The 13,327-nt window shown below is 36.4% G+C and overlaps 1 protein-coding gene across 1 annotated transcript; it reads left to right on the forward strand.

The window, feature by feature from the left end:
- On the forward strand, positions 2,721-4,002 carry LOC107617559 (late embryogenesis abundant protein 6). Its single transcript, XM_016319339.2, has 2 exons — positions 2,721-2,907; positions 3,458-4,002. Exons 1-2 carry the CDS (start codon positions 2,821-2,823, stop codon positions 3,749-3,751), a joined length of 381 nt encoding a protein of 126 aa, XP_016174825.1. The 5' UTR covers positions 2,721-2,820; the 3' UTR covers positions 3,752-4,002.

The following is a 13,327-nucleotide window of genomic DNA, read 5'->3' on the forward strand; positions in this document are numbered from 1 at the left end:
ACGGTAATTGTGTTAGTCTTTGGCCTTTAAGACAGGTGGACGTGACACGTATATATCTCGTTTACAGTGTCAACGAGATATATGTATTTAAAAAAAAATTGAAAATAATAAAAAATATTAATAATATCAATAATTCAAACTTTAGCATGTAATTAGTACATAAGGAAAGTTCCATAATTGGAATAAATACGGTAATTGTGCACACTTCTAAAAATTGAAAGAGAAGATAACGTGAGAGATAATGTTCTCTTCCTACTATCTCCATCAATCTCTTCTAATAATTGGCAAACGGTTCTCATGTGTTTTATTTATTGTGCATCAACTTCATGTTTCTCTTATTTCCATTTTAATCTTTTCTACCAACCTTTTTATGAACTAATTACATGCTAAAAGTTTGGATTATTGATATTATTAATATTTTTTATTATTTTTAAATTTAAAAAAAATATACATATATCTCGTTTACATTGTAAAAAAAGTATTTATTTTGGTAAATATTTTTTAAATTATTTATTTCGGTAATTATTATAATTATTTTATTTATTAAAATAAAAAACCCCAACCTTTCATCAAATAATTATTTTTTGAAAAAGTCAAATAACAAAGCCAAAGATAAAATCAAAATACTAATTTGGTTTAGAAAAAAAAGTGTTGCAGCTATGATAACCAAATGTGCAAACAAACAGCCTTTTGAAGCTACTTTTAGGTTGTTGCATCTCGAAAAAGAAGAAAAAAAAGGGTTCTCCTTTTTCAAATCAAACTGAAGGATAAAAGATGAAATTTGGAGTCAAAGCTTAAAGATCAAGAGTACTAATCTTGTAAGTACTTTAAAGACATTATGACAGCAAAAATCCAAGCATGATCATGTTGCTGCTACAACAATATTGTTCTGCAACTTTGCGCCTCTACTACCTCTGCATTTTTGCTCTAATTCTAAGAGAAGAGGATAGGCTCAATGTTGTCTTTGTGCTCAAACCTTGTTCCAAGGACCACTTTAAGTTTTGGAAATATTGTCCCTATAAAAAAAAAGGAAGAATCGGCTAAGAATTGAAGGTAAAGAGTGAGAATTGAAAATTTGAGTTTTTCATATCTTTTAACTTTTAAGTTATTCACATATTCTCCTTCATGTAGTTATATTGAATATTTTCTTTTTTCAGTGAGTCTTTCTTTAATTTCTCATGGTAAAAGACATCAAGTGAAATATTTAAAAAAATCATATGAGAAAAAAAATAAGAAGAGTTAAACTTGAAAAAAAAAAGTTATTAAATATGATAATTTTTTTTGATGTATTTTTTGTCTTGTGTCATGAGAAATTTTTCTTATAAAATTGGGTTAACACTTACTATTGAGAGTCTAGATTGAGAGTCTAATCGAAATAAGTTTGGTTAGAAGCTTGTATGTTTTTGGATAGGATTAAAAAAAATCCTAAAAAATTAGTGTTTGTAATCTTAAAAAGACTAATAAAAATTTTACCATAATTATAACAGAGACTAAAATAATTTTACCTATTGTATTATGCTAATGCAAACACAATAATAACAAAATTTTAATTTGTTATGGTGTTCAAGGATTAAAAGATAAAAAACAACTCTAGATTCAATCTTTTCTTTGATGTAGATCATTAAAAACCTTCAAGTCTCACCATTCTACAAGTGATATGGTATAAAATATACTCTTGTTATCTTATAGTTTTTTCCTTCAAGTTTACTCATTTCATACATCTCAACAATAATGCTTTTTTTTTTCCCATGAACTTTTATTTTTCTGTAATAATAACTGCACCATACTATTCATTATTCAATTATACTAACATTATTTACTTTGAATAATTGCAGAGCATGAGACACGAGACATACATAAAAGTAAAACTGTGACGGTTGGCTTCAAAGTCAAACGTTAACGGTTAATCTTTCCACTGTGTTCGTGTATATTCGTCACTATATCTGTTCTTGAAAATAGTTATGTTCTCTAAACTACCGGTTACTCTTTTTTACATATTATGCCAAATCGATACATTCACATGAAAAATCAACATATAATTATTTCCTTATGCTAATATCTTAAATTGCTTTATAGCAGGTCTAAACGTTGAGATAAATAATAATCACACAATTCCAATTGAATCCAAAATCCATACAAAAATAAGCCAATTCATGACTACATTGTAAGTTTGTAACAAATACAATATTCAATTCTTAAAATAAAGATCACATTAAATTATCAGATCAGTCTCTCACTAATTTAATAAATATAATAGAAGAAAGAAAATAATAATAAGGAAAAGTATAGGTAAATAATGAAAATATTAAACAATGTAAATAATAGATATATTGGATGTTCATTTTACTAGTGTACGGATGGTTATTTTAATATTAAAATTTAAAAGATTAATTTAGAGGTGTAGTGTGTTTTTATTTGATTGGTGGTTGTTCATATTGTTCAACAAAGTCATTGTCCCCCTAATATTCCCTTAATAATAAAATAATAAATGAATGTAATAAAAAATTGATTTGCATCAATAAAAGGTAAACAAGAAATTTTCATATCTCCTCCAATTTCTGAAAAAGGATAAGTTCATAATCTCTATTATTAAGCAACGCAACGTGGCGAGCATTAGATACTTGATGGGCATAGCATTGCTGCATGTTCAACAAGTGTTGGCTGCCGAACGTTCCATCCTCCGAGCAGCTATGTGGTGTCTTCGCTGTTTTGTATCGTCTTCCCTTTCTATGACATGCATATAAATCGAGAATGAAGAAGCACCATAGCCATCTTTGTTGTTGTCGTTGTTGATTGAAGCTCAATAGAAGATACAGAAAAATGAAATCTTCAAAGGAGAAGCTAAGCAACATGGCCAGTGCCGCCAAGGAACACGTTGACATCTGCGGAGCCAAAATTGACGAGAAGGTCCTCTCCATTTAATTTCTTTTTCGGCTTTCTTTCTCGATCTTACCCGTTTGATTAACATCGAGCGGAATTACTTTCTGCAACAAACTCCCATTGATGTTTTACCGACGACAGCAACTCTAATCATTTTCAATTAAACAATCATCTTAATTGATTTATCATTTATTTGATGTTAATATTTTCTTTTCGTTTTTATATTTTTAATCTTTATTTGATGTTAAAAATGTCTTTAATTTTCGTGTCTTTATTCCGAGTCTTATTATCAGTACTCGGCTTTTAAAGGACCAAGCTCTTCCCCGTGAGAAGAGGAGAGTGAGAGAGTGATAAAGTTAGATATTAAACACATTATAGTATTCACCCATAATGAAAATTACAAGGTGAATGGTAACTAATTCTTATTTTATTATTTTATCAAGTTTATATCCTGGCATTGGTAAAATGATAAAGTTAAGAGATAAACACAATATTCACATATAATGGAACTCACGAAGTCAAAGTTACAAACTAATACAAAGTCAATCATATTTTTTTTCTGTTTAAAATAGCGCAGACAGAGAAAGCAAGGGCACGAACAGAGGAGGAGAAAGTGATAGCACATGAGCGCGCAAAGGCGAGAGAAGCAAAGGCAAAAATGGAGTTGCATGAAGCCAAAGCCAGGCATGCAGCCGAGAAGCTAAGCACCAAGCAGGCGCACCTGGACCCTTCCTCGTTTGGAGCACACCATCAGCAGCCCCCAACAACAACGCACCAGCAGCCATTAGGGTCTCTTGCAACGCCTGCTGGAGGAGTCACCAATCCTTCATATCCATTGGGAGGAAATCATCATATCAATAAGCACATTTAGATATATGTGTATGTATACGGTTATACTTAGTTATTCCCCCCACTGATGGCCACTACTACTGTTTCTTTGCGTGTTAGTTTCTGTTTCTGGTTGTTCACATTTTCAGTTGTTAGTTATCGGATATGTAATGTGGGAGCGAGGGGCGTGTTAGCTTTCTTGTATAGTTGTATGTACTTGAGAACGGTTTGTATCTCCTGGTAATAAGTTTTGAATCATAATTTGTGAGAAATGTTTCAACATGTTTTGCTTTATTTGTAGTAAATTGCAAGTACAGTTGATACAAATTGTTGGATTTTTATCTGCAAGGAGAAAGTTTACTCAATTTAGTATTGGGTGAAGTAAATACTGGCTCTATATTTCATAATAAGTGGGTTAGTTTAATACAAAGAAATAAAGGAAATAAAGAATATTTTGATATAATAGTACAAAAATATTTTTGTGATGGTAAGAATTATTTTCATATAAAAGGATATATTCTTAAGAATGAAGTTTTATTAAAAATTATATGTAGATATTTAAATGGGACATTTTAAATTTTAAAATATAAATAAAACATTGCAGTAATATCATTTTAGAAGTATTATAGATTATTAGTTTTGTATTAAAGTGAAATGTGGGTGGCATACGGGTGTGTTTTTGTACTGTTTCTTCTTATAATAACCGACTTGTATAGGATCTGTTTTGCTTCCATTTGTTAGAAGTAAAAAGTTGAGGAAACATTTCAGGTATGCCTTTGTACTTTATTGGTATTTCAGTGTGTCATGTATTTTTAGGTTTTTAGTTTTATATTTATTGTTTATACTCTAGACCGAGTTATAAGGTCCGGGTTGGACGATGGCGAAACGATGGACCTGGTCTAAGGTTGGCTCGTCACCGACTTTTTCATAAAGAGTTCGGCCAAATCACTATAGAGGTCCAACAGGCCCAGAGTAGAGGATCACAGTCCACCTGAAGGCGACTGGCCAAAAGATAGGTGATCTCACCCATAAAAAAGATAAGATAAGATAACAAATTTATCTCGAGGGAGGTCACTTTACATTACTATAAATACACTGGCACACCTAGGTATAACTGATACTGTTTCGAGGGTTACCTGAAACTGTTAGGTCGATCTCGGATGAGATCTGCTGTGGCGGCCGGAGCTGATACGTCCGACTTGTTGGAGGCGGTGGTGGTGCTATTGTAGCTGATCCTTTGTCAACGGAGGGTGGTGGTACCTGCAAGAGACTCCGATACTTAAGTTAGCATGGGCTTTAAGCAGGTTTTTAGAAGAATCAGAGTATGAGTTATACCTGGGCGCTCCAGTGTATTTATAATGGTGTGGAGTGATCTTCCATTGAGATATGATAGTTATCTTATCTTATCTTTGAGTGAAGTCATCTTTATCTTTAAGAGAACCGCCTTATCTTTCTAGGTTTGGGCTTCCTTTAGATTTGGGTTGTGTTCCTCTGTTTGGGCTTACTTGAGCCTCTGTAGTGTTTTGGCCGAACTCTTTTATGAAGAGGTTGGGTAATCCTGATCCGAAGAGGTCGGCCGACTTGTCTTTAACCAGCCCGAGTCATACAGCTCGACCTAGGGCATGAACAGTTCCCCTGCTTGAGTGCGGTCTTCCTTTTGAGGTCGTGTCTTTTTAGACCTCGACCTTTTTTTTGAAGAAGCTGAGCTCGAGCACTCTTTGTTGATCCCGTTGTAGAGCTCCTATTAATGATTTGAATGTAGAGCGTTTTTCTCACTCCTTATAACTACGACGCGCATTTTTGTGTTTTCTTGAAAACGTGCGAGAGTAAATTTCATTAACTCCCTACCGTTTTTCTCTTTGTATCTCACTTTTGAATTTCAAAATTTCTTTTCAGTTTCTCTTCTCTCGCTCACTGCAACTTCTTCTCTTCTCCTTATCCTTCTTGTATTCGCATCTTCGCATTTCTTTTCCTTTACTCGAAAGGTGATTTGCTGGTGTCGCTTCGTTTGTGTGATTCAACTCCTAATCAGTTTATCGTCTCCTTCTTTCCTACAGGTTGGTTTTTCTTCTTCTTTCACTTTTACGCCGTTCTTTTTGTGTTCGCATTATTCTGATTTTGAAGAAGTTTTGGTTTTGCTTGGATTCATGTTTGATGCTTGGAAAGTTTAGATCTTTTTCTGAATTTGTTGCATTTGATCATTGCTGTACTGTGTGCTGTGAGGGTTTCCTCGCTTTTCTGTTAGAGAAGGATTTTGATCTTTCTTCTATTTATCGCTTGAAGTAGTGAACTGTTTTGTTAAAAGGTTGTATCTTTGAGGGTTTGATGTTGCCGGTTTACTGATAGATTGAAGAGATGGTAACTTTGATGTCTCTTTGTGATTTGTGACTTTTCTCTTCGAAGCGTCGCTGTTGAAGGAGGGTTGTTTTCTTGATTGATAGACGTCGAAACGTAGACTTTAGATTTTTTCTGAATCCTTATTCTGTTACTGCCTCCAAAGGATGCCCCTGGACCTTGGTGTGAGTCCTGGGGTTTTCTTTTGTTGCTGTTCCTGCCTTCTAACATTTGTATGTTTTAGTTTGAGTTAAATCTATATTTGTCCGAGCTGCTCTCTTGATTTGTCCGAGCTGTTGATTAGTAATCCATTTTTCTTTTTCTTACTGTAGGACTAGTTGACCCATGTCTTCTCCAAAAATATTGTCGAGATGTCTTCCAAAGTCCCTGAGGGCATGTCTTATTGGCTGGACTCCCTCGTCTTGATGTGCGTTTCTGTGGTTAATTCTGAGTATTGCGTGCAGCTTAGGAGACATCACAGGGTTTGTAGTAGTAGAGATCAGGAGAAAAACTACGAGTTGGTAGCGCCTGACCCTGATGAGAGGGTTTGTTTTCCTTCTCTGACTCAGGGGGAACGTCCCTTCTTTTATGCTTACGATTACTTTTTTTAGCCAAATGAACATCACCATTCCCTTTACTTCCTTTGAGACCGACTTGTTGTGGTCCTATAATGTTGCCCCTTCTCAGCTTCACCCGAACTCGTGGGGCTTCATAAAAGTCTTCCAACTGTTGTGCCAAGAACTGGATGTCCGACCTTCTCAAACTCTATTTCTTTACCTTTTTGTTTTGACGAAACCTGGGGCAGCTAAGAAGAAGGCTTCCTGGATTTCTTTCCGAGCTGCCCAGGGAAAGAAAGTTTTTTCTATGTATGATGAATCTTTTAGGGATTTTAAGAACTATTTCTTCAAGGTCCGAGCTGTTGAAGGAGCTCGGCCCTTCTTTTTGGATGAAAATAATGAACCAGCCTTCCCCCTCTCCTGGCAACAGAATGTAGTAGTGTCTAGGTATACTTGAAAAATGTTGGATGAGATTGAGCAGGCTTTTGTTCATGTACTAGAAGAGAATTGGGGGGAACCTCCTTATCTTGATACGAAGAAGTTATTGGGAAATCCCTCCTTTCTTCGAACTGAATTGGGTAGTTGCCGATTTCTTTACTAGCTTTATCTTTGTTTATTTTGTTTGTTTTGTCGATCCATCTCTTTCTAACTTGCAACTTCGGTTTTGCTGCTTTATCTTTTCAGAGATGGTGAAGACCACTGATTCCATGAAGGCTTTTAAGAGAGCCAGGAAGGCAACAGCTGCCCAGAATATTTCGGCCAAAGGTCCTGGGGAAAGATCTTCCAATGTTACGCTGAAGAGGTCGACCTCGGACACTTCTAGGCCGAGGAAGATCATCCCAACTCCCCAGGTTTGCTTGGCTTCTTCTGATCCTCCCCAGTCGACCTCTGGTGCCGCCTCTCCCTCTGCTACTGGTCTTGCCCCCAAGAAGCAGAAGATTGCTGAACCCTATAATCTGGATGCCCCTAACTTTGACGCTGTGGGGTTTGTTGATGACCAGATTGCCCCCTATGGCCGACTTTCTATGGACGATGTGTCCATCCTGCACCACCTGAATTTTATCACTAGAAGTAGTGTTCGGATGGCGCATATGGGTGCGGCATTGTTTCGCTCGATCCAAGACTCTCCCGTCCATGCGACGAAGGAGTTTATGCTGGAAGCCAAGTCGGAGTATAATCGGATCAAGGGTCTGAAGGACGAGCTGGACGCTAGAATTATTAAGCTGGAGCTGGATCTGGAAAAAGAGAAAGCCCGAGCTACTGTCGCTGTGGCTTCTGCCAAGCTGTCCGAGGAGACAGCACTGCAGCATAAGGAGAGCTATGTCCGTACTTATGGCGAGTTGTTGGAGGCAAGAGAGAGTCTGGAGAATGCTCATGCTAATTATGCTGAGCTTCAGAGTCATCTGGTGGGTAGCGTGACTAATGCATATGAGAATTTGAAGGCTCAGGTCCGAGTTCTTGCTCCCGAGCTCGACTTGAGTCTTTTTAGTTTGGACAATATTGTTGAAGATGGTAAAGTTGTTCCTGCCCCAGATGATGACGAGGATGTAGATCCTCCTCCTAAGCCATCAGCCAATGCTTCTGCTGCTCCAACTTTTTCAACTCCTACAGCTGAGGTCGGCCATCCCGAGCAGACCCTGATGTTCAGATCTTGAACCGGCCGGATGGAACTGTTGATGCTGTCCCGCTTGCGACACGTCCTCCTTTACCTCGGGATGCCGCCACTGGGGAGTTTTTAAAATTTTTTGTAGTTTGTTTGGGTATCTGTATGGCCCGGCTTGTGGGTCTTTGAACTCTATTTTTTGTAATTTTGGATGATTTGACTTTTGTTGACGTTAGGTTTCTTTAGTAACCTTTGTCTTTTTTAAAAAACAAATACTTTTGAGCTCTTGAGGTCGATTTCGAGGTTGCCTTCTTGAGCTTTTATTATAGTATCTTTTTTGCTATATTGGTTGCACCTTTGCCACTTCCATGACTTTTTAGAGTGTGAGAGTCTTGCTGTCCGACCTCTTTTGATTGCCTTTGTTTATTTCCTGCTTTAATCGAAGTGAACTTTGAGGCTAGCTTTGTTTGTCTATTCTTTTTAGTATTCTTTATTGATTTTGGTAAGGTCGTGGCTTTTTGGGTCGAGCTGTGTCCCTTCTAGCGCACGTCTTCTTGTTGGTTGGTTTCTCTCGACAAACCTTCTCGAGTTATTTCTAGTAATTCTCTTTTTTTAATTGGACCTCACCGGGTCTTCTTTTTATGGGTTTACTTTTTATAACTTTGTTGCTTTATTTGGCTTGGGCCGACTTCTTCATGTCGATTCCTTCTAAGTTATTTTTAACAATCCATTTTTGATAAGGGCTGGCCAGGCCTCTTTCTATGGATTATTTTTTATAACTTTGTCATTTTTGGGGGGATTGGTCCGGTTTCTTCATGCCGGTCCTTCCCAAGTTAATTTTAGCAATCCATTCTCAGACCTCGTCGGGCCTTTTTCTATGGATTACTTTTTATAACTTTTGTCGCTTTGGGAGATTGTCCGACTTCTTCATGTCGGTCCTTCCCTAGTTATTTTTAGCAATCCATTTTTTCTCAGACCTCGTCGGGTCTTTTTCTATGGATTACTTTTTATAACTTTTGTCACTTTGAGGGATTGGTCTGACTTCTTCATGTCAGTCCTTCCATAGTTTTTTTTAGCAATCTATTTTTTCTCAGACCTCGTCGGGCCTTTTTCTATAGATTACATTTTATAACTTTTTGCATTAACCTGTTTTTATCGCTTTTTCATCTTGCCAATTTTGTATAAATCTGGCGGTGAGTTTGGTTACTACTTGGTCGACCTTGTCAAAGTCGGGCGGTGAATTTGGTTTTCACCTTTTTGACCTTTGTAGAAATTCGGACGATGAATTTGATTTTCATCGTGGTCGGGCGGTGAGTTTGGTATTCACCTTGCCGACCTGTAGCTTTATAATCGGGCGATGAAGTTTAGCGTTCAGATTAATGCGTCTTGGTAGAGAAACTTTGTAGAAAATCTGAAAAGTTTTATTCCAATAGAAAGTAGACATATAGGCAAATAAAATATATACATATGGGTGTTTACCCCCTTAAGTCAGGCAATCTTACAGATCTTGGCTTGGTGCCTCGTTAAAAAACCTTTTCAGGAAAAAGAGTGCACCTTGACCTAAGATCTTTATTACCTCCTAACTGTAATACCTTCTTAGGTTGCAAGAATGCCATGACCTTGGTAGCTCTCGCCCCTCGAGTTCGGACACCCTATAGTAGCCTGATGAGCGGATAATTTATACGCTTTTTGGCATTATTTTTAGTATGTTTTTAGTATATTTTAGTTAAGTTTTATTATGTTTTTATTAGTTTTTATTCAAAAATTACATTTCTAGACTTTACTATGAGTTTGTGTGTTTTTCTATGATTTCAGGTATTTTCTGGCTGAAATTGAGGGACCTGAGCAAAAATCTGATTCAGAGGCTGAAAAAGGACTGCAAATGCTGTTGGATTCTGACCTCCCTGCACTCAAAGTAAATTTTCTAGAGCCATAGAAGCCCAATTGGCGCGCTCTCAATTGCGTTGGAAAGTAGACATCCTGGGCTTTTCAGCAATATATAATAGTTTATACTTTGTCCGAGATTTAATGGCCCAAACCGGCGTTCCAAGTCAGCAAAGAAATTTTGGCGTCAAAACGCCATAACTGGCATGAAAGCTGGAGTTAAACGCCCAAACTGGCACAAAAGCTGGCGTTTAACTCCAAGAAAGGTCTCTACACGTGAAAGCTTCAATGCTCAGCCCAAGCACAGACCAAGTGGGCCCCGGAAGTGAATTTCTACACTAACTATTCTAGCTTACTCATTTTCTGTAACCCTAGGTCATTAGTTTACTATAAAAACTACTTTTAGTGATTCATCTTGTACCTCATGACACTTTTACATGTTTCATATTGTATTCTCTACGGCATGAGTCTCTAAACCCCATGGTTGGGGGTGAGGAGCTCTGCTATGTTTTGATGAATTAATGCAATTACTACTGTTTTCTATTCAATCACGCTTGCTTCTATTCTAAGATATTCATTCGCACTTCAACCTGATGAATGTGATGATCCGTGACACTCATCATCATTCTCACCTATGAACGCGTGCCTGACAACCACCTCCGTTCTACATGCAATCAAGCTTGAATGTGTATCTCTTGGGTTTCTAATCTAAGATTGGAACCAGTGCACTTGCTAGTTAGTTGTGCGGAATTGCAAAAGTGTGACTGTGATTTCATCACCAAGTTTTTGGCGCCGTTGTCGGGGATTGTTCGAGTTTGGACAACTGACGGTCTATCTTGTTGCTTAGATTAGGAATAATTTATTTTTGTTGGTTTAGAGTCACTAAATTTGAGTCTTTTATTTGAGTTTTGTTTCATATTTTAAGTTTGGTGTCCTCTTTGTGTTTTCTTTTAATTTTCGAAAAATTGTGTTTGGTTTTCTAAAAATTCTAAGTTTGGTGTCTTCTGTGTGTTTTCCTTTAAATTTTTGAAAATTTGTGTTTGATCTTCTAAAAATTTTAAGTTTGGTGTCCCTTGTGCTTTTATTTACTTAAAAAATTTTTCAAAAAATTGTTCTTGGTGTTCATCTTGATCTTCAAAGTGTTCTTGGTGTTCATCTTGACATTCAAAGTTTTCTTGTTTGTTCTCTTTGTTTTGATCTAAAATTTCTAAGTTAGTGTCATTTTGTTGTTTTTCTCTTTCCTCATTAAAATTCAAAAATTAAAAAAAATATCTTTTCCTTATTTTACTCATAAATTTCGAAATTTTGCATTAAATTAATCAAAGATTTTCAAAATCATATCTCTTTTTTTAGTCAAGTCAAAATTCTAATTTCAAAAATTGATCTTTTCAAATCTTTTTCAAAAATCAAATCTTTTTAATTTCATCAATCATATCTTTTCAATCATATCTTTTTTTTTATAAATTGCAATCATATCTTCTCAATCATATCTTTTTCAAAATAATTTTTAATCATATCTTTTTGATTGCTAATTTCAAAATCTTTTTCAAAAAAATCACCTAACTACTTTTCTCTTTCATATTTCGAAATTAACTAAGCATTCTTTTTCCAAAATCTTTTTAATTAATTAATTTAGTTTTCAATTTGCTTTTATTTCATTTTCTTCCAATTTTCGAAAGTTTTATTTTATCTTCCACTTATTTTGTTTTATTTTTTCGGTTACTTTTAATTAAATAAAATTAAAAAATAAAAATATAATTTAATTGCAATTCATATCAATTCCCTTTTCTCCATCATAGACATAAGTGGAAGTGAACAGTCCAGAAGAACTCTGGGGTCATATGCTAACCCCATTACAGCTGCATATGGGAGTAGCATCTGTATACCTCCCATCAAAGCAAGCAGTTTTGAGCTAATTCCTCAGCTCATTATCATGGTGCAACAAAATTGCCAGTATTCTGGTCTTCCATAGGAAGAACCTACTGAGTTTTTGGCACAGTTCTTACAAATTGCTGACACAGTACGTGATAAAGAAGTGGATCAGGATGTCTACAGATTATTACTATTTCCATTTGTTGTAAAAGATCAAGCTAAGAGGTGGTTAAATAACCAACCCACAGCAAGCATAAAAACATGGAGACAGTTATCAGATAAATTTTTGAATCAATTTTACCCTCCAAAAAGGATGACACAGCTAAGACTGGACATCTAAGGCTTTAAACAAGAGGATCATGAATCTCTTTATAATGCCTGGGAGAGGTATAGAGGGATGCTAAGAAAATGCCCCTCTGAAATGTTTTCAGAGTGGGTACAATTAGACATCTTCTACTATGGGCTTACAGAAAAAGCTCAGATGTCTCTAGACCACTCAGCTGGTGGATCTATACACATGAGAAAGACAATTGAAGAGCTCAAGAACTCATAGATACGGTTGCTAGAAATCAATATTTGTACTCAAGCAGTGAGTCCTCTATAAAAGAAGAGGCTAAGACAGTAACTACTGATCCTAATCCTCAAGAACAGATTGTTGAACTTAATCAGCAATTACTTCTTGTGACAAAATAATTAGCAGAATTTAAAGAGATGCTCCAAGACACTAAAAATGCTAACAAGAATATGGAAACACAATTGAATCAGACAAGACAGCAGCTATCTAAACAGATAACAGAAGAATGCCAAGCTGTTCAATTAAGGAGCGGGAAGACATTGAATAAATCAGCTCAAAGTAGCAAAAAGTCAAGAAAGGAACAACTGACAGAGGATGACCAAACCACTGCCCAAAATCCCTTTGAGGACAGCAAGAGCCCAGAGAGGAATAATTCTGGCGTCCAAACGCCAGAAAAGGGTGAAAGATTGGCGTTAAACGCCCAGTGGATGCCCACTTCTGACGTTCAAATGCCAGAAAATAGAGAAAAGTTGGTGTTAAACGCCCATTCTCTACCTTTTCGTTCAAATGCCAGAAAAGGGTAGAAAGCCGGTGTTAAACGCCCATCTAGCACCCAATCTTGGCGTTCAAACGCCAATGAGGGATCAGACACCTGCAAGTGCTGATAGTAACCCCTCTAAGAAGGCTTCTCCAACTACCTCTGTAGGGAATAAACCTGCAGCAACTAAGGTTGAAGAATATAAAGCCAAGATGCCTTATCCTCAGAAACTCTGTCAAGCGGAGCAGGATAAACAATTTGCCCGCTTTGCAGACTATCTCAGGACTCTTGAGATAAATATCCCATTTGCAGAGGCA

Source organism: Arachis ipaensis, chromosome B01 (genome assembly GCF_000816755.2).
Source record: "Arachis ipaensis cultivar K30076 chromosome B01, Araip1.1, whole genome shotgun sequence".
Classification (NCBI taxonomy): domain Eukaryota; kingdom Viridiplantae; phylum Streptophyta; class Magnoliopsida; order Fabales; family Fabaceae; genus Arachis; species Arachis ipaensis.

What these genes read in the sequence shown, in the direction of transcription:
- LOC107617559 (XM_016319339.2), top strand. Translation starts at nt 2,821, where the DNA reads ATGAAATCTTCAAAGGAGAAGCTAAGCAACATGGCCAGTGCCGCCAAG. An exon ending in GAGCCAAAATTGACGAGAAG is followed by an intron (nt 2,908 to 3,457) that starts GTCCTCTCCATT and finishes AAAATAGCGCAG; the next exon opens with ACAGAGAAAGCAAGGGCACG.